Raw genomic sequence first — 22,318 nt, forward strand, 5'->3', positions numbered from 1 at the left:
TAACTCATGCTTGTTGTTTCCATTAACGAGTTCAAAGACCTGCGAGCTGACGCCACAGACACACAACTCAGTTAGAATCAGATACAAATCTAAACTCCCTCCAGGTGCCTGGCACACTCCAGCCTCACCTCAAACACACACATGACTGAAAAACACACCAACACTTACTTTAGGTTATAAAGCAGTTTGACCACAATAAACACACACACACACACACACACACAGAGTTGTTGTGCAAAACATCCACACACTTACATCACAGTCCAGAGTGTGTGTATATAAAGTAGGACAGAGGATACAGAGTTCAAAACATCCCTTGTATGCTCAGGGCTTTGTTCTGCCGTCGCCATAGTAACCAAGGAGTTGTAAAGCGAGAGGAGGAAACGCTGAGGAAAGGAGTGTGAGAGGAGAGTCCAGCTCAAGTTGGTGAAACAAATATCTGTTTTCCAGCATTTTGTGTTCCAAAGTCGTAGCCGCCACACACTCAGATGAAGTTCACATGAACTCTCACTCTCCCTCTGGCACAACCAACTCAAACACTTGGATATAGATGTTCACTTTGTTGAACATCAGAGCAAATCGTTTAGTGAGCGGTTCTGAAACAATACAGACCCCGATCAGAGATCAATCATCCAGCTCTGCTTTCTTCAGCTCCACAACTACAGGACTGTCTCAGAAAATTAGAATATTGTGATAAAGTCCTTTATTTTCTGTAATGCAAAAATGTCATACATTATGGATTCATTACAAATCAACTGAAATATTGCAAGCCTTTTATTATTTTAATATTGCTGATCATGGCTTACAGTTTAAGAAAACTCAAATATCCTATCTCAAAAAATTTGAATATTTGGGGAATCTTAATCTTAAACTGTAAGCCATGATCAGTTCATAATTCAGTTGATTTGTAATGAATCCAGAATGTATGACTTTTTTTTTTTTTTTTTTTTAAATTGCATTACAGAAAATAAAGAACTTTATCACAATATTCAAATTTTCTGAGACAGTCCTGTATTTTCATTCTACGGTGGACAAAACAAAACTATAACACCAGTTTAAAAAGACACACACGGTCTTCAGAAGAGGAGGGTGGACCTGCACCTTCAACCAGATGCTTCAAACGTAGAGCAAAACACCTGGTTGAAAATAATACATTTTAATTATCAGGCGTCTTTCAAGATACTCAAGGTCGCTGTACAAGCAGTAAAAGAAAAACAAAACAATCAAACAAAACAAAAAATACATAATGGCAAATGACATGGAACACAGACGTACAGAAGAAAGTAGGCTTGTCTGAATAAATTAGTTTTGAGCTGGGAGAAGGAACCTGAGTTGTTGTGCAGGTGGTTACAGAGACTCTAAATGAAAGCAGGGCTGGGAGAGCTGGCTGGTAGAGGAAGATACTGAGATAATGAGGACATACTGACGGGTGAAGTTGTTGATGACCTTGAAGGTGTGAAACAGGATACATGATACGGAATTCGATAGCAGGCCAGCAGAGCTGCTCCAAGACAGGAGTTATATAACTAATGGAGGGGGATTTGAACCATCTGCAGTCTATGGACGGTTTAGATGAGTGGACCAAACAGAAGGAGCTGCGGTAACAAAGACAGACGTGACCAAGCGGTGAAGCAGAGCGGTATTTGTAGGTGGAAGGGATGAATGGAGATGTCGCACAGGTGGAAATAGGCTTAATGGTTTGATATGAGATTGAAATGAGAGCTCATTTTCAAGGATGACACCAAGACTCCTTACATGGGAGGAAAGGTAAACCTAGGAGTTGTCAGTAGAGACAGATAAACTATAGATTTTTGATATGGGGGATTTTAGTTCCAATGAGGAGAAATTCAGTTTTGTTGTTAACTAGGAATTTGAGGGAGAACCAGAATCGGATTTCCTGTAGACAATCAGAGAGGGAAGTGGATGGGAGGAGGGTTTGGTGGACAGAGAGCTGGGCGTCATCTGCGTAGCAATGTTAGTAAACCAACCTAGTAGCTACCAAACCTACGGGGTATATGACCAAGAGGAAAGAGTTACAGACTAAAAGAAAGTGGTCCAAGGACCCAGAAAAGGGAATTGTCGTACTGTATCCCTGTGGTATTAGACATTTTATTTGTTTTAACAGGAAATAATCTCAACTTTAGGAAAAGCAAAACTGCAAAAACATGTCTCCATGAAAGTGAAATAAGTTCGATTCCAATTTTATTTATATAGCGTCTATTACAACAGAAGTTGTCTCTTTCCAGAGACCCAGAACATAAACCCCCGAGCAATTATTACATAAACATAACAAACACTGGCAGGTAAAAACTCGAGTGGGAAAAAAACCTTAAGCCAAGCAGTGGCAAGAAAAACTCCCTTTTAGGAGGAAGAAACCTGGAGCAGGACCTGGATCATAAGGGGGGGAAGAAACCTGGAGCAGGACCTGGATCATAAGGGGGGGTAGAAACCTGGACCAGGACCTGGATCATAAGGACGGACCTCCTGCTGAAGACCAGACTGGGCAGAGCAGGAAAAGAGAGACAGGAAAGAGAAGATGAAGAACAGAGAAAGGAGAGCCACCTTAGGACTATCCCTGATAGATGGTCATGTGTCTAAACCACTTTAGTACACATGGTTTTGGTCCCTAAGAAAAGTTTAAAGCTACAACTGAAAATGTGTTTGGAGCTAAATTAGTTGGCGATATGCCTATGTCAGATTGCTGTTTTAAGCCTCTGAAAAGATTCAAAAATGTCTTTCCACTTGAGTGAAAGTGTGGATAGGGTCCATACCGACATACCAAAGCAATTGTAAAACTAAAACTATTTTTTAATAAAACTATGATAATTAATACTATTCACTGTAAAATCGTTAATTAATCATGATATTGATTTGAAGTCATAATGCCTGCCCTATCAAACCCATTTCACAAGAGACTTTTAGTGACATGAGTGGATGTGGCTTCAGGCCAGGTGAAAGAAGGCAGTCCTAGAAATGATTACTTGTTAACAAGTGTTTGTTTTATGAGTAAAACCATCCACACTAGGATCATGGTCAGTTAGTGGATTACATCTACCCTCATAGAGTATCATCTGTACAGCAATGGAAATGTATGCTACAGTATGTTGTCTATTAACTGGACCTAAATCAGGGTATTTCTTGCAGAAATGTGAGTTGGCCCTCTCACTCACCTCGGCATTCCAAGAACAAAACACTATTTTTTTCATTATGTAGAAAATGTTATTTCCAAACATGTCTGAATTTAGCATATTTGGTACAGTATATCAAAGTGAAACTGCAGCTGTCCTCCACCACGATGAGGTTGTGGAGCTTCACCGATTTTCTGGAATTTTTGTTTTAGATTCCGTCACTCACAGTCACAGTCGTACCTCAGATAAAAATGACAGATTTCTACACGGTTTGCAAGTGGGAAAACCTGCAAAATCGGCAGTGTATCAAATACAAGTTCTCCCCACTCCACCTTACGAAAGTGTCTGACGACACTTTTTGGAAACAGATTGAAACCGATTAATAATGGATATTTCCTAAATTAACATTACATCCAGATAAACCTCCTCCACTCATCCTCCTCCAACCAGATAAATATTACTTAACAACTAGCCAGTACGGATCCTTTATTCCAGCAATACCATCAATCCTCTGGGATAAAATGCTGTGATCAGCTGAGTCAACCAGGACAAGTAGAGACGCGTCCAGATCTGACGTCATGAGGAGATTGTTGGAAACTTTCAACAGTTCTGAGTCCCACGACCTAAATCCTGACTGGAACGCTTCATATCACTTCTGTACAAAAGGACGTGATTTGCAATACTTTTTTTGAGAATGTTATGACTTAAAAGGATATTGGACAAGGTTATTAACTAGTGGTTAAATTACAGCAACCTTAAAAACCTGACAAAAGCGACCAGTCAATAAAGATAGACTGATGAGATCCCAACTGAAATGTTACTTTACTGAAAAAAGAAAACCTTTTTGAGCAGCTGGACAGGAGTGATGTTTTGGTAGCTGTCCTCTCTTGTGTTGGGACATGAGACTGAAGAGAATATTAACAGAACTGTTTCTTGAAACTTTCTCAGATAAGCATCATCTTTATTGGAATTTCCTCTCAGATACTGTGGTGTGGATATCATTCCAAGGTTAAGCCAGAACAAGTTCTGGCTGTAAAGAAGACGGTGAGGAGTCTCTGAACATTTACAGAAAAGCCAACATAAAACTGAAAGAGACATTGAGACAATCTTTTTCCATCATCTAAATGAATGTTAAAGTCTCTCACTGCTGGTTTTTCTGTGCTCTGAACGTCGTCAGATAATAAAATAAAGTCTGATCAGACCATGTTTCCGATTATAAATTGATGCTGCAGTCTGAAGTCTCATGCAGCCTCAGCTGAACTGTGTTCCATCCAACCACGGGTCTGATAAAACATCCAGTGTATGATTTCTGCTGGTTATTCTGGCACTTTTTTAACATCTGTTAAGATGTTTAGCAATGACAATGTAAAGTTCTTCACTGAGTTTTCCAAACTGAGCAATGCAGACAAGTTGAAGAGGAGAGGTCAACGATGTAGAGCACAGAAAAATGCAGATGGAAAACTCTCTGTCCATACTTTCTGTCCATCTGCCTGATCTGTTGATGCTACATGTGATGTCATCAGCAAGGCTGTTGCCAGGCAACAAACAATACTCCCCTGCATTCATGACGATCTCCAGAGATTTCAACATCTCTGTGCTACACTCCCTGCTAACCAATCACTTCTCAATTGATGCTTATTTTCTTGAAATCATTTACACTACAACTCAGCTTTATTCAGCTATTATTCAACGCAGTTTAAACTGTTAAATATTAATTCGTCTTGTTGATAAACTGATCAGTCTGGTCACCCAGAAGAATGACAAGAGTGAATGGTTCAGAGTTAAGGGCCTGTGATGTCAGGTTAGTCTGTTTACTACAACAGAAAGCTAAGCTGTGACAGAAAGAGAAACACACACACACACACACACACACTCTGCAGGTCAGAGCTTATTCACTGGGGAGACTGGGAGGATTCACTAGACCAGTCTGCTGGGATTTCATCTAATTAGGAGAAAGCCGACGCCCCACATGGAGGGGTGAGTGTTCACGTGTGGATGTGTGTGTGCGCTTCATCCTGCAGCTGATCCCAAACTAAAACATACTCTACAGCTCGTTGAGGGTTATAAAAAGATGTGTGCACAAGTGTGTGTGTGTGTCCCGTGTGAAGTGGGTCATTCTGAACGGTATGCAGTTAATCTGTGATGGGTAATCACACACACACACGCACGCACGCACGCACGCACGCACGCACGCACGTCAGGAGCAGATGTGGTCACAGACATGTGGTCAACAAAAGACGAAAAGCACAAAAATACACAGAGCGAAGGAAGAGCCTTGTGATTTTTAACCCCTCTGTGCAACAAATTTGGGGTTTTCTTTTTCCCAGTTGAGTTTCTGGGCAGAGCTGTCATTATATTTATGTGCATGAGAGCTGGATATGTTTATTAAAAGAATGATTACATTCTGCTGTTTCTCTTTCCAGCTTCAAGATGGATCAGCCCTTAACAGAAGCCAAAAACTCCCCAAAGTGCTTTACACCAAGGTCCTAAAACAATAGCTTACATAAAAGGAATCGTTAAAGTCATTATTAGCATTTTCAATCACATAAACAGATTTTTTCAATCACAGCAACAGGAAAAAGGCTTGCTTTTAACACCTGGAAGACCTTGTCCATGTCAACAAAACAGTTCCAACACAGAGCAGCTGAATTAACACGTCGTAAAAGGCGGGAATGTGGCACTTGCGACCAGCTCCCACATTTCTCAAACAAAAGGCTGCCTTCACTCGATAGCGAAGACTTACAGACCGCAAAAGGGTCAAAACGTCCCACTTAAAAAAAAACCCCACTAAGTTAAGCCTTTGATTAAAACACCTTTTATAGGTCGGTACCTGTAGAACCTCAATGATGGTGACATTTATCAAAATGACCAATTGGCAAAGTTTGTCTAAACATTCCTCTTAAAACACTAAAACTCTGTTACACTATTTTTTTCACTACATGAATCAGAAGAGACACAAGCTCTTAAAGAGGAACGTTTTCTCATTTGGAGACCTTTTATTTCATTTATATTGATGTGTTTTTTTTGCTCCACACATCAGTAAGTCTGTCAAGTACGTCCTTTGTGCTGAAGATCAGAACTTAAAAATGTTTAAAGGAGAAATTCTGGCAGTTTGCTTCAATTTTTGACTCAGTTATCTCTTTATCTGCCACTGTTTTTTTATTGCTCAACATTTCAGATTAGTAAGAAGTCAGTTTGCTCTTCAGCTGCAGCAACACATCCTGCAAGATTTCGCTAAGTAAACATCCACTGATGTCTTCACCTCTTCAATTGTTTTAGGACCAGTCCCAATACACCCCCTCGTCCTACTTTTCAGCCCTACCCCTACATTTTGCACGTTCCCGTGAGGGTAGTGGTGTCCCAATTCCTCTTTGCATCTAGGGCTAGTGCATATCGAGGTGTAGGGAGTATGAATCTAGCCCTTCACAGCTAGGGATTTCAGATGCCGACTCGCCGACCGAGGGCCAGAGAAAATTTCCCAGAATGCTTTACGTCATCATTTGCAGACTGAATCAAACAAAAAAACATGGCGGACATTTCTCATTTTTTAGTGCATAAAAATCAATATTTTGAGTTAGTTTCTGCATAAAAATCTGTTTTGATTACATTTCTAGCGAGAAATATATATTTTACTTTCATTATATGCACTCAGTGAATGTACATAATCACTTGCTTGCTCGTCGTTGCGAAGTTTTTTCAGATCTCGCCAGAATAAAGGCTTATTTATGGTTCCGCGTTACACCAACGCAGACCCTACGGCGTAGGGCTACGCAGCGACGCGCACCGTACGGCGTAGGCTCTCCATTGGCGTCTTTCTCGCTAGAAATGTAACCAAAATGCATTTTTATGCAGAAACTAACTCAAAATATTGTTTTCAACATGATCTCACAAAAATCCGTGAAATGCCCAGGACCGCTTACGTACCCGAACATAAACCACGCAGTAACGTAGCAAGTGGTGTCCCAATCCCTAGGGAAGATTACAAAGCCCTACCCCTTGTGGCTTCATTTTGAGGGCTAGTGGTAGTGAGTAGGGTGAACATTGGGATTGGCCCTTGGTCTCTATCTGATATAATATGCTCTTGTTTTCTGGCTCAACATCTTCATACTGTCCAACTGTCCACTGAGTCTCCATCGAGTCAACACCACCCACCTCATGTTGCTCTGCTCCAACACGCCTGGCTCAGATCAGTGGACCATGCAGACCTGGATGATCCGCTCATTTGAATCAGGAGTGTGTTGGAGCTGAGAAACATCTAAAACATGCAGGACAGTAGTTCCTGAGGACCAGGGAGGAAGAACCCTGCTGTAGAGGTTCCTGGTGATTCCTCGTTGCAGGGCCGCTCGTAATAAAGGAGACACACATCAATGATTTAGTCCCCATAAACGACCTCTGAGCCCTGCTAATGGAAACAGAGGTCCAGATGGTCGTGGGCCTTCAAGTAAACTACAGTCAGAGATATTCGCGTAAAATCAAAAGCTTCACATCACCATTTTACCTTAAACACTAATAAACTGAACAGGGTGGGGGTGGTAGTGTCTACAGAGGTGGGCTTGGGTCTGGAGGGGGTTCAAGCCCCAGAATGGCAACCAAGATGAGCCCTTGAGCAAGGCCCTTAACCCTAATTGCTCCCCTGGGTGAAATGGTGTGCTTGTTCTCTCAAATGTAAGTCGCTTTGGATAAAAGTGTCTGCTAAATGACAGCAGTAGTAGCTTCCTGGGTAAAATGTGCGAAACTCGAATATATTTTTCATTTTAAGGTGAAAAGAGTTTGTCCAGTCTTTAAGGCTGCGCCCCAATACTCCCCCTCGCCCTCGTTTTCTTCCCTAACCCTAACTTTTGCGCGTTCCCGTGAAGGTAGTGGTGTCCCAATTCCTCTTTTCACCTAGGGGGAGGGGGCATAACGAGGGCGAGGGGCTGAGAATAGCCCCTTCAAATCGAGGGATTTCAGATGCTGACTTGGCGAGCGAGGGGGTATGAAAATGTCCCAGAATGCTTTTGCCGTAGGCTCTGCGTCGATTTGACTCGCCGACCGAAGGCAAACAGGCAGACTCGTCTCAGAGAAATACAGAGAAATAATCCTGTGACTCGTCAGATTTGTTTTGGATGTTTCTGATATAATAGTTTTCAGAAACCACAAAGTAATCCAGCTGTTATCTGGGTAATTTAAACACTTTCAGATAAAGATGCCGAAGATCACGCCAGAATAAAGGGATTTATGGTTCCGCGTTACACCAACGCAGAGCCTACGGCGTAGGTTACGCAACCTACGCCGTAGGCTCTGCGTCGATTTAACGCGGACCCAAGCTCCGGAGCCGGCAGACAGAAATCTCTAAATTTCGGAGCAAATTTCTTAACAGGCGTAGCTACAACTGTTAGATTTCATCTATTAAACCAACATCTTCCTAAATGATTTATTTCAGCCAGCATAATTCTCAACAGAGCTGCGTCCCAGAGAGAGTTTCTCTCCCGGGGCGACGGAGCAGCCTGACCCGGCGGACACGTCTGATCTCGGGCTGTGAGCTGAGGCTGCTCCCCGGGGCCGGCGGCTCTTCTCATCTCCGAAAACATCGGAGTTATTTGGATAAACTGAGCCCAGGTTGCGGATCTTAAGGTTACCTTTATGCCTGAAAAAATATTAAAACTTAATACAGTGCCATATTAACAGAGCTACAGCTGAAATTAAAACAGCTTTTGGCTCTCTGCTTCCTGATCAGGGTAGGGATGAAAACGAGGGGGAGTAGGAGAAATGGGACAGGCACCTGGGCCAAGTGCCCTAGATCTCAAGTGCCCTAAAATCTCCCCCTTCTTTTTTAGGGGTTAGGGAAGAAAAGAAGTGCGAGTGGAGAAAAGAAGGGCGAGTGAAGGAGAATTGGGATTGGCCCCAAGTCTTCATGTTCAGCCTGTTTCTGACATATTTGATCCAAACTGATACTTTTCAGTGTGAACAAACACGTCAGAATGAAACTAAAAAGCAGAACATGCTCTCCTCAGCTACTTTTACATCAAACGTCCTTTGATTGGAGCTCCAAATGTCTAGAAACAGTTTTGAGGCAATCACTGGGTTTAAGAACAAAATTAAAACAGAAACAGTGTGCTAAATATGCAATCAGAGGAACACAAAACACAACATTTGCATCAGATTTGTTTCCTGTGATGAGCGTGCTGTTTCAGCCTTTTTCAGCACTGTTTCATTTCCTGCTGAGCTAATGAAGCGTGTGTGTGTGTGTGTGTGTGTGTGTGTGTGTGTGTGTGTGTGTGTGTGTGTGTGTGTGTGTGTGTGTACCTGGTAGTACGTCCTGATGTGTCTGCAGAGGACGGTCAGGTTGTGAAGACGCAGAGACATGTCATTGTTGACGTTCTTGTTCAGCCTCTGATTGGTGGGGCTGGGGTCGCTATGGAGACACGGAGACACCACGGAAGTGTTCAGAGTGACGTTCACGGCTATTTAGGACACACACATGAATGTTCTGGGTAACCATTGTCCTGCAGGCGGATTTAGGTTGACATGTCGGCCTGCGCCAGACTCATTTGCATGTCAACGGTGTTTAGGGTGTGAGACCGGGTGTGTGTGTGTGTGTGTGTTCTGTCTGGACAACCCGCCCAAAGTACCATGATGCCAGTGTGATGCTGGAGCGGTCTGGAGGATATTTTGAAAGAAAATTCAGTTTTCTGTGCTTGAATTTCATTTGGTTTGTTTTTGGGTGCATGTATGAAAACCAAAATCAGTAACTAAGACATAACAGAACCCCGACATTTCATTTTGAGCCACCTCAATCTGAAAATATGCTCCTCACATCTGCAGGGTTTTGTGACATCACAGATAAGAGAAGAAACATCCAGCTTCATCATATTTTTGCGTACCGTATTTTGCGTACCATGAGGCGCAATATCAATGAACGGATCTATTTTCACACATAAGGCGCACTGGGTTATAAGGCGCATGATAAAACATATATAAAAGTGAAACAAAACAGTCTGGTAAGTCAAACTTTATTCAACTTATTCACAACAACTCAGAATATCATTCACTTGTAACTAATACAGAAAAATAAACATTTTAAATTAGTCGTCCTCCACAAAGAGTGGAGGAGGTAAGTGTGGTACTACGTCCTGTTCTCTGATTGGTTCATCATTGCCAGCGATAGCAGACACCTGAAGTTAGTGTGAGGTTGGATCAATGTTGTATTCCAACATTTGATTACAACTGGATTATGATATAGATTTGAAAGTTGGGTTTACGCTAAAAGTCTAACGTTGGAATGACATCTAATTATAGTAAAGTAACATGGACTAGATGTTGGATGATGGTTGCTTGCCAGTGCTACATAATTAGTTATCTAATGTTGTCTGACGTTGCAACCCGTATTCAACCAAGAACCGACTTTAATACAACGTCCCTGCATCAGCTGGCAATGGTCCGACAATCGATCAAGCGGAGCGGCTTTGTTGCTACAAAGTCACACTAAAACATTGACAGATTTTTGAGCGCACTGTACTACCCAAAATATGTTCAAGGTCAGTAAGCACAATAGAATTCATACGCACTAACGGTTCTTTGGAAAATGTATTAATTTCCAGTGCACCTTATATTGTAAATCTGGATGAAATAACTCAAATTCATCAATCCAATCCAGTTCAAAACTACTTCATTAATCCATGAAGGGAAATTAATTGTATAAATCATGTGGAGCTGAGCTGAGTGTCTGACTCCGCCCCCTAAAATCAGCTGCAAAAACTCAAAATCTTAACAAGAATATTTGTCTTATTTCTAGTTAAAATGTCTCATTTTTAATTAAAAAAAAATCTCATTACACTTAAAACAAGACTCATCACTGGAAAAAACAACAATTTTCACCTGTTTCAAGTAGATTTTCACTTAAAATAAGTAGAAAAATCTGCCAGTGGATTTTGTTTGCTTGTAATGAGAAGATAAATCTTGTCCCACTGGCAGATTTTTCTACTTATTTCAAGTTAAAATTTACTTGAAACAGGTGAAAATTGTCAAATAACAAGTTATTTTTCTGGTGATGACTCTTGTTTTAAGTGTGATGAGATTTTTTGACTAAAAATGAGACATTTTAACTAGAAATAAGACAAATATTCCTGGTAAGATTTTGAGTTTTTTGCAGTGTAAAGACGTGGTTACAATGAGAGCTTGAATGCAGCGATTGCGCAGGAGGACGCGCTGACGGTCATTCCACATCCACTCTACAACTGTCCATTCACAGCAATCCCATCACGTGACAGTGTTCCCTCCCAAGTGTCCGCCTTCACAAAGCATTCTAACATTTCACAGTCCAAAGATCCTCCTTCCTCTACACCTTGGTCCACAACAACTTCCTAATGTGTCTGGCTGCTTGAACCACTCGGCGCTAAATAAATCATAATGCTGAATAAACGGCTCTAGAACAGTTAAGTTTCCACCGGGCTGTTTCTGTAGGACAGACACAGCTGAGCTGGTCTCAGCTTCCCCATCGCTGATGGAGTTTGGGATGTTCCTGCTCCATCAGGAGGGAGATACTGGCTCACTTCCGCAGGTGGAGTCTCTTCCTGGTTGCTAAGCAACAGCAGCAGGATTTCCTGAGCTGCTACTGTCCAAAGTCAAGTAAGAAAGTTCATAACACGGCCTGTCCAGCTGGTCTGACTCTCTGATCATTGTGTTTGAAGTTTTTTTGCGACCTCCTTGCCACAGGTATTGTGACAGCCCACCAGGTCATCTCTGACCGCCCAGTGATGGACAGATTCCACCATATGCATTGAGAATACAGCCATCCGCTGTCCAGTTGCGTCTGTCTGCATTAGGAATCACACAGAAGTTTTTGGGCTCCGTTACGGCACTAGTTTCACCTCCCACGGTGAACCAGGGTTGTAACAGCAGCCTTTCCGCCTCCATGCAGTTCACACAGCACAGTGAGGTGGAGTAAAGTAGCTACGGACATGGAGGAAACATCAGGTCAAGTATTCCTGATGGATTTGGACCAACATACTGTGTATCACAAATGTTTCATCAAGACTTTAGGAAACAGCAGAACACCCACATGGCCAATCAAACCTGGAGAAACCCGACCTTGTCTTTGGTCAGCATTTCTAAGCACAGAACCTCCGGATTCCCACTAAAATCAAAGGCCCCCACTAGAGACACTCACATACTAGTGGATATCGGTGTTACTGATTCAATGACCAGTTTAGGAGAAAAAAAACGACTGTTCAGCATCCGATCGGCAGGTAGGAGACATACCTGCCATCAGAGTTCACCAGCCGAACCTCCGTCCCTGCTGTTTAACGGTTTGTCAGAACTACATTTAGAATTCAGTAAATTTGATACCATTTTGTACAAATGTGCATGAAAACATCACACCTATGATGTTTGGGAAGGAGAAGCTGAACTGCTGTTTTGCAGACGATGGAGAAGACAAATGAAATCTAAATGTGGAGCTGTGTAATCATGAAAAACAGGTACGGGGAGGGAGAGGTCATTGCCGTTTCCAGTCTTCTTGAAAGACGGCAAACATCTCCACACCGGAGTCACGTTTTCTGATCGCATCCTTATTGAAAGAAATCTTTTGTCATGTTTTCTTAATTTCTACAACTAAACCAGTAACTCTCCTCTTCCTGTTTACTCCTGCGTGGACACGCCCAGTGACAAGTGTTTCCAGGCATTGTAACTTCATCTGAATCTGCTCCCTGAAGGTTGTTTTGTTTTATTTCTTCAAAGTGAAGCCGTGTAATTGTGGTTCCAGTTGGAGCACCTTAACAACCTCCACCAACGTCTCTTCAAACTTCTGAACTCCCAATCTTTCAGAATTCTTCCCAAATGCTACAAAACTAAACCTTTAAATAAACCCTTCACCTTGAAGTAGAAGCTATTTCTTTTCATTCCAGCTGATTCATCACATGTGATCATTGTGTTGAGTCGTGGTGTTGATTTCTGCTGCCGCTCAGATTTGATGTTTTCAGAGCTCAGACAGAAAGATGACAGATTTTACGGCTGACTGGCTCTGTGACTGACTGATTCCCCAACGGCCTCTGAGAGGTTTTCCTTTAATATGCCTCATGCCCCTTCCATCCTGGAGCCCCCTCCCGCGCACCTCTATAACCCACTTTCCCATAAACCCTTAAACAGGCCCTAATAACCCCCACAGAGAGCCAAGAGCACACTTGGTGTGCAGAACAAAAGCCTGATTCTCATTGTTTCTGGAGACAAAAACCCACAACAGTCACACAAATGAACATGTGGAGCAATTGGGGTCACAGGCCACCGGGACTGAAGATCCAGCGTCTGCACGAGAACCAAAACCCTCTGAAACATTTAATCAATTTGATTTAACGTGGAGAAAAAGTCTGTACCGTTTAATGTTCAAAATCTCCCATCTTGTTCTGTACTATTAAAAAAAAACATCACAATAACACAGTCATCTGCAAAAGTTTAATTTCTTTTTAAACCCAATGCTGCTGTTGGTTTTTGTATTAACACTAAATAAAATTAGTCAGTAGCAGCGGTTAGTGTAGACATCAGAAATGGTCTTAGAAAACAAAAACAAGATTATTCACAAATGAAAAGACCTTTAAGACAGTTGTAAAGTCTTCCCCAGAGAGGACGTCCCAGCACATTTACCCCGAGATCAGAGTCAGACTGTGTGATGCTCAGAGGAAAAGCTACGTCTCACAGCCCATTGACCACATTTAGATTGAGATTCTAGGAGAAACAATCGCCCGTCTAAAAAGAACAAGGAGGCACTTCTGAGATGTACAAAATTGCATCTGAACAAACCAGCAGACTTCTGGAACAAAGTCATCTGGAGAGATGAGACCAACCAGCAGAAACACCTCAGACCTATTGTTAAGCACGGTGGTGGAGGGATGATGGTCAGGACCTGGACACCTGCCGGTCAGTGACTGGACCATGAACTCCTCTGTAGACCAGAGTCTCTTAGAGATACATGTGAGGACATTTGTCTGACTGACAAAGGCTGGCTGAAACTAGGTCATGTCAGTGGAAATGATCCCAAACACACGCAGATCTACATCGGAATGAGGACAAATAAAAGAATCCAGGTTCCTCAATGACCTGAAGAAACGTTGGAAAGAAGAAGGGACTGAAGTCGTCCACAACCATGGGACACTGATGGAGTCAGACAGGAAACATCTACTGAGAGTTCCTCTGCTGATGAAACATCTACTGGTGCTGGAGGAACATCTCGGTTTTGCCCACATGATTTTAGTTTTTCTGCTCAGCTTCATTGTTATGTGATTAATAACTGCATGGTGTAAAGGTTATAATGTTTTCTTCTCTGAGGGTGTATTCGCCTAATACTAACCCTGATAAAACATACGTTTAAAACAGGGGTGTCAAACTCATTTTGCTTGGCGGGCCGGATTTGACAAATTTTTTTCTCGCACGCTCAAAATAACAAAAACGGTGCGGAAAATTTTTTCTCTAATTCTTTTTTTTTTTTTTTTACTATTGTTATCTAATCCAATATCAGTTTAGTTAATTTTAAAAGGAAATATGCACTTTGTTTACACTCTAATTATGTAAAATATATTTCTTCAGGATCTTTTCTTGAAATTTCTGGGGGGTTTTTTCAAATTATGTAAGATACTTTTAATATCATTTTACAAAGATAAACAGAAACAAGTATGTTTTTTTTATATTTCACCTTTTTATATGAAATTTAATTAAAAGCAAAATCTTTCTTATTACATCCGAGAGTGTTTCTTTGTGATTTAGAGATTTTTCCAGTACAATTAAGTGTATTCATTTTTAAAAATTGGCGCGGATATTTATGCCAGTGTGCCGAAAAAGTCAGCACTTCTTTTTTAACTGTTTGTCACTATCCTCGTATTTAAAACTGAAATTCTCCGAATAAATATCTTCTATCATCTTTTTTAGCAGTGATATTTTTCCTGCGAAAAAATATATAATAATATTCAGTTAATAAAAATAAATGACCGTCTACAAAGAAATAAAATCGGCAAATGCATTCTAGAAAACTAAAAAAAATGTCGAAAACTGCTCTATTTGTGGAATAACGATGGATTTGTAGAAGAAATATATTATCGGATATGCTGCGATTCATGGCAATTATTTAGGCCTTCCTTTTTAGTAAATTAACATTTCGTTTTTTTGCGTTGGAAACATCTCTCTGGCCGCACATTTGACACCCCTGGTTAAAAAGGAAGTGCTAACTTTTGCAGGATTCTACATTCTTACATTTAACATAATTGTTGAACCAGCATGTTCTTTTCTTTCAGAAGGGAAGAACCTGCATGACTTGGTGCTCTGAGCCACATCTGGCTGCGACATTTACAACCTGAAAGCAGCGAGTCAGGATGTGGTCACACTTGCAAAGACACACACAGGAAACTTTAGATTAACTCCAGTACCCTCATATACCCTCTCCAGACACACACACACACACACAAAACTACAAACCACCGGCAATTTTCACTGACTCACACGAAGAAAATGAGACTTTCACTCACATTTGTGTCATGATCTTGTGCAGGAACACGCCGTCCACCAGCTCCATGAACATGCTGACCGGCTCCTCCGAGGCCACGTCGCCCCCGGACCCCAGGGGGCCCAGAGTCCGCACCTGCAGGCAAAATGAAGGTGGAGGTGAAGATAGGACGGAGGTATTACAGGACATGTTCCATCAGTTGCTGCTCCGGTACCAGTACCAGGTCCAAACAGTCAGAGAACTGCTCAAATAGGGGACTTCATAGGGCCAATCCCAATACACCCCCTACTTTCTACCACTAGCCCTAAAAATAGGTAGGGCCCTTGTAATCTTCCCTAGGGATTGGGACACCACTTGCTACGTCACTGCGTGGTTTATGTTCGGGTACGTAAGCGACTGCGTAGTTACGTTTGCACATACGTCACACCATATCAGGAAGCCCAGAGCTAGAAGCTGTTTTAATTTCTGCTGTAGCGCTGTTCATATGCCACTTTATTAAGTTTTAATATTTTTTCAGGCGTAAAAGTAACCGTTAAGATCCCCAACCTGGGCTCAGTTTATCCAAATAACGCCTGTTAAGAAATTTGCGCCGATGTTTTCGGGGGATGAGAAGAGCCGCCGGCTCGGGAGCCGATTTATGGTTCCGCGTTAAATCGACGCAGAGCCTACGGCGTAGGGTACAGCGTACGGCGCGCAACGCCGTACGCTGGTTTTTTTTTGTTTGATTCAGTCTGCAAATGATGACGTAAAGCATTCTGGGAAATTTTCTCAGGCCCTTGGTCAGCGAGTCATTATCTGAAATCCCTCACTCTGAAGGGCTAGATTCATACCCACTCCCCCTATATGCAAAGAGGAATTGGGACACCACTACCCTCACGGGAACGTGCAAAATTCAGGGGTAGGGCTGAAAAGTAGGACTAGGGGGGATTGGACTGGCCTATACAACTACATGGACTTATGTATTGAACTATTCTTTTCTGTGACGCAGCACACAGAAAACACAGCATCTCTGCATAGAAAGATCTCATTAACCGTGTTTCCATCACTGTGTTTTGACTGACTTCTGTGCTCTTCCTGCTCCACCTGCCTCATCTGACTACACGAGAGTGAATCCTGACTGGAAAATTCCAGTCTGAATGAACCTCACTCTGGTTTTCAGACTCTGGAGTCAAAGCTGAATGTTAAATTCAATATCACCGTCTGAAATTATAATTACATAATCGATGTAAAGTGATTTTATACTGTAAATAAATGTGGCCCACAGATTAAAGCGATACAGGCCTCAGACGCGTAAGAGACGAGTGAAAGCAGTTCTTTTTCTACAGAGCGGTTGTTTGGTCTGTGTTTTTGTCAAACAAAGACAGAACAATCGTGGGTCGACTGGTCGGGTCAACAGGACATGAGGTCATGGGGAAACAGGAAGCACCACGGGGTTAACAACCTGTTGACGGCTCGTTGGATAAGACCTGCGCGTCGCTGTGAGGAGAACTGCTGAGAGTCTGCAGCACGGCAGCACGGTTTCTAGCAACGCTGGACGCAGGAAGACACAGACACTCGCATCCGGTTACATCTGATCCAGATCTCAACTGCAAAAACAGTCATGTTCAAAAGTCAGCTCCTCCTCCATGTATGTCATAAAAACCATCTGTCCATGGTGGGTGTTTGTAATGGACAAAAACCATAAAATATTTCATTTCATTGATTCATTCCTATATGGCTTTTTTGTACCATAATATTATTGACAGATTCACGGGAAGGGAGCGGCAGTGTAGTGGTTACAGAGGTGGGCTTGGGTCTGGAGGACCCATGTTCAAGTCCCTGGGGTGGCAACCAAGATAAACCACTTTTTGCAAACCCCAATTGCTCACCGGGCACCAGAAAAGTGGTGCCCACTGCTCCTGGTCCAACTAGTGATGGGTTAAAAGCAGAAGACTCATTTCAGTGTGTTTCGTAAGATGTATACTGACAAGATAATAGTAATAATAATAATAACAATATGTGGGCAATACCAATTACCCCTATGATTCAGCAGCAGGAACTCTCAGTAGAAGTTTCCTGTCTGACTTTATCAGTGTCTCATGGTTGAGGACTTCTGTCTGTTCTTCTTTCCAACATTAGTTCAGGTCACTGTGATTTCTGGACATTAACTTCTACACAGCTCTGTGAAGGTCCCACCACAGCATCTTATTCAGGTTCAGGTCTGGACTTGGTCATTTCAAAAGCTTTATTCTTTGTCATCATTCCGACGTAGATCTGATGCTGGGTTTTGGATCACTTCCTATCACATGACCAAGTTTCAACCAATCTCAGACAGATGTCCTGACATTTATCTCCAGAAATACTCTGGTCTGCAGAGACGTTCATGATCCACTCATTGATTACAAGGTGCTCAGATCCCAAATCATCAGACCTTGTTTGGATATGGTGTTAAGCAACCATTGCTGATCTCTTTTCATCTCTCATCTCTCTTGGCCTTGTGTTAACACACACCTGAATGGTCCTGCCAAAGCAAACATCTGCTTTTATACAGGTCTGCACTCCTGCTTAATATTGTCCATAGTATTATTTTTTCCCCCTCATGGTTATTTTGGCTGAAGTTTTATTTTCTTATTAAATAATAATAATTAAAAAAAAACGATTAAAAGAGAGGGCAGTAATGTTTGAGCATGACTGCAGAGGAAATAATTTCTTTTAAAGAAAACAAGCTTCACGTACGTGCTGCTCCTCTGTACAGATGTGGAACATCATGACTTCAGCCTGACAACCAGAACTAACCTTTCATAATCAAAACAGTCAACTTTCCAATCATTAATGAAACATTACCATTTTAAACCAATTAGCTGTTGGATAACACAAAAGCATGACGTTTCCCATCATGCACCGGGTCAACGGTGATCAAGACCTTCCTCAAATAAAAGCTCACATGTTGTAATAACATGTTTTTATTTGATTGGTCGATGTGCAGAAAACCAGCACGTTTACCAGGACAGGTCAGAGCTGGGCTCGGGCCTGGAGGACCCAGGTCCAGGTAGGACTTAAGAGGTTTTTAACTGGTTCCAGCTGGTTTGCTGTCATTACAGACAATCGTCTCTGAAATTGAGATCATGCAGATTAATTTAAACAATCTAGTTAACTCTGGATGACGCAAAAAGACGGCTGGAGACATGAATTTATCATCAACCCTGTTGAAAGTAACTAACATAAAAGACAGGCAGAATAACGCAAATGATAAATAAAGTCAGCCAGGTTTTGTGTGGGGTGAAGGTAGAGTTACCAACTCCCTGAAAAATAAATAAGGGAAACCTCATCAGCAGGGCCGGCCGACCCGACTGCCTTCACCTTTCCTTTCGTGGTGAATTTTTTTAGCCCCCTTTTTTTTTTAGCAAAACAATTTTTTTTAACTATTTGACTCGAACCTGAATTGAACTAGATGCATATTTTTGAATGCCATGAACACATGGAAAACTAATTATTATCCAGCAATTCACTTTAATACAAAATAACAAAATGAACTGAATAAAATAAGTATCTTTCTAAAACAGAAACCTGTCCTGCTTAACTTAAAATTGTATAAATTAATATGAAACAATAGAAAGAAAGCAGAACATCCATTCTGTAATAGTCAGAGGTGTATAGTAACGAAGTAAATGTACTTCGTTACACTACTTAAGTAGTTTTTTGAGGATTTGTACTTTACTTGCGTTTTTTTTTATCAGGACTTTTACTTCACTACATTTAAAAGTTAAAAAAATATACTTTTACTTTGTTACTTTGACATTTGCCACCTCGTTACTCGTTACAAATTAAAATAATCGAAGAATTATATTTTGCAAGAAAGACATTTATTTTTGGCGTTGTATTCTATAGCACATTTCATTCACCTGAAAGTGAAATAAAAAAAACAAGGGAAGGATAATTTTTGGTTGTGTTGCTTCTTTTCATGCGTACTATAATATAATACTTGTACTTTTGATACTTGAGTATATTTTTGCACAAGATACTTTTCTCATTCTTAAGTACATTTAATGTGAGCTACTTTAAGACTTTTACTCAAGTAATTTTCTTATGGGTGACTTTAACTTTTACCAAAGTCTTTTTCAGTTATGGTATTTCTACTTTTACTTAGTTAATTTATACACCTCTGGTAATAGTGCAATAACAAAGTGCAAACAGAAAGTCTGTAGAAAACTTGTAAACATATTTGTGCCTCAAAGGCCACGACTGTAGGCTACAGTTGTAGTAAAACAGAAAAAATTACTTATGAACTCAACAGCTCAATGCCATTTATGGAAAATGGCATTGAGCTGTTGAGTTCCCAAGTCACACTTGGAGATGTTTTTGTGATGACTGTCATTAATGACCTTACTGAAAAAGACAATTTTGTCTATTTATTTGCATATGATATGCATCACCATCTTTCAAAATAAAACCCTTTGTAAAAATAGGAGGGTTTTATCTAACTAAATTATAGGGTCTAATTTGATGTGGCACAGAAACCAGAACATCCATTCTGAAATAGAGCACAGTTTTAGTACAGTAACAAAAGTGCAAACAGAAAGTCTGTAGAAAGCTTGTAAACATATTTGTGCCTCAAAGACCATGACTGTAGGCTACAGTTGTAGTAAAACAGAACAAAATAACTTATGAACTCAACAGCTCAATGCCATTTTCCATTGGCATTTTATGACTATTTTTTGACACTCCCACAGGGTTCCTACACATTTTTCAAGGTCAAATTCAAGCACTTTCAAGCAATTTCAAGGGTCATTTTCCTTATCGCTGGGGTAAAATATCTACAGGAATATATATACACTCATAATAATTTTTTTCCGCTTTTTAATCACAATAATGTATCGTGCTGTAAACATCTAGTTATTTTTCATCTTACTGATTCTATTTCTCCTTGTAATAACTAAACTATACAGTCTGATCCTAAAAAAACTGACTAAAAAACAGCTTTTTCCCTAAAGCCATAACCGCCCTGAACAAAATGTGAATGCCTTCATGTGCAACAATTACTGTTTTTACCATGCAATCCCTTTCCCGGACTATCTGTGCAATATTCTACCACATGTGTAGCTATATGTTATTATGTGTAGATAGGATCTCAGGTGTTGATTTCACTATTCAAATGCACCTTAACCTCTTTTTATATTTTTATAGTATTTATATTTCTTATATTTCTTATTGTTTGCACTGTCTTGCACTGGAGAGGTGATGCTGCTTTCAATCTCACTGTACCCAGGTATATTGACAATAAAGTATTCTATTCCAGTGGTTCTCAAATGGGGGTACGCGTACCCCTGGGGGTACGTGAAGACACTCCAGGGGGTACGTGAGATTTTAAAATATACATATATTTAAAAAGTAGCATCCATGCAAAAATCCTTTAAAAATGAATATTTCATAAATAATTGAGGAAAATATAAGTCTAAATTCATAAAATGAATTATCTTCAGGAGTAGGCTATTCAACTTATTATCCTAAAACCGCAGAGTATCCCCCACACCAGGATGGTTCCACCTAACCTGTCAAATGCCACCTGGCTTCACCTGTCAATCACTTGGACCAACGATGGAGTCGTGGTTGAAGCATAGCAGCAATATTTTTATGTTTAATAAATCAGTTACTGATGGCACAGTGCTCTGTTTTAGGTCTTTTTTTTTACAACCAAAAGTGCTTTGCGCCGGTTAGGGGGTACTTGGCTGAAAAAATATTTCACAGGGGGTACATCACTGAAAAAAGGTTGAGGACCACTGGTCTATTCTATCCCAATTCTATCACAAAATTTCAAGCACTTAAACTAAAATTCAAGCACTTTTCAGGCCTTGAAAACACAACATTGAAATTCAAGCACTTTCAATGATTTCAAGCACCAGTAGGAACCCTGTAGTTTATAAATACGGGACGATTCCGTTTTTCAAGGGACGGTTGGCAGCCCTAGGTGAAGGGAACAGGTGAGGGCTGATTTATGGTTCCGCGTTACACTAACGCAGAACCTACGGCGTAAGTTACTCGGCGACGCACACCGTACCGCGCAAGTCGCCGCTTAACCTACGCCGTCGTTTTACCGCGGAACCATAAATCAGGCTTGAGGAGACCCAGGTGAGACGTGGAAACTACTTTTCTGGAGTCTCAGCGGGTTCGTGTCTGCTGGCAGAGGTGAGGTGTGTTCCTGGGGGTTTCCTGGTCAGATGCACCTGCCGTGGAGCCCTCCCCCACGTGGACACTCACCCACGCGGCCAGCGGAGCCTCCATGAAGGCGAGCAGCAGCTCGGACAGCGTCACGTCCATGCTCGCTCCCGCGGCGCGGCCCCGTCACCGGCCGATCATCAATCCCTGATCGATCGATCAGTGCTCTGCAGCTCGCTGCCCTGAACAAAGCCCGACCTGACCCCCCTCTCCTCTCCTCTCCTCTCCTCCTCCTCCTCCTCCTCCTCCTCCTCTCTCTTTCACCCCGCTATTGTCTCGCTCCGTCCAGTCTCCCTCCTCAGTCGGTTGGAAAAGTGTGTAAAAACCCAACCGTGGCCCTGAAACAGTCCCGGGAAACTCCCAGAAGTAGTTTTTTAACGTCCAAGAAGCAGCTCCGGTAGTTTCACCGCTCTTATTCCAGCTGACGGTGAAACACTTGATCCAAAACTTCGCAGGACAGTTTGACTGCGTTGCCAAGGGATACGCGGCTCGGACCGTAAAGCGGCAGCACCCGCCGCAAAAGTCGGGAAAA

At 41.6% G+C, this 22,318-nt stretch overlaps 1 protein-coding gene across 1 annotated transcript in view; it reads right to left on the reverse strand.

Annotated features, from left to right (window-relative positions):
• The window catches only part of ccdc88c (coiled-coil domain containing 88C), a 77,251-nt gene extending 55,276 nt beyond the window's left edge, over positions 1 to 21,975 (reverse strand). Inside the window, exons 1-3 of the mRNA XM_061744304.1 lie at positions 21,829 to 21,975; positions 15,617 to 15,729; positions 9,414 to 9,522 (exon numbers count right to left, since the gene is read on the reverse strand). Coding sequence (XP_061600288.1) covers positions 9,414 to 9,522; positions 15,617 to 15,729; positions 21,829 to 21,888 — 282 coding nt within the window. The 5' untranslated portion in view covers positions 21,889 to 21,975. The remainder of the gene's footprint in view (positions 1 to 9,413; positions 9,523 to 15,616; positions 15,730 to 21,828) is intronic.
• Between the last annotated feature and the right edge of the window lie 343 nt (positions 21,976 to 22,318).

The sequence above is a fragment of the Cololabis saira genome, chromosome 16 (assembly GCF_033807715.1).
Source record: "Cololabis saira isolate AMF1-May2022 chromosome 16, fColSai1.1, whole genome shotgun sequence".
Taxonomy (NCBI): Eukaryota; Metazoa; Chordata; class Actinopteri; order Beloniformes; family Belonidae; genus Cololabis; species Cololabis saira.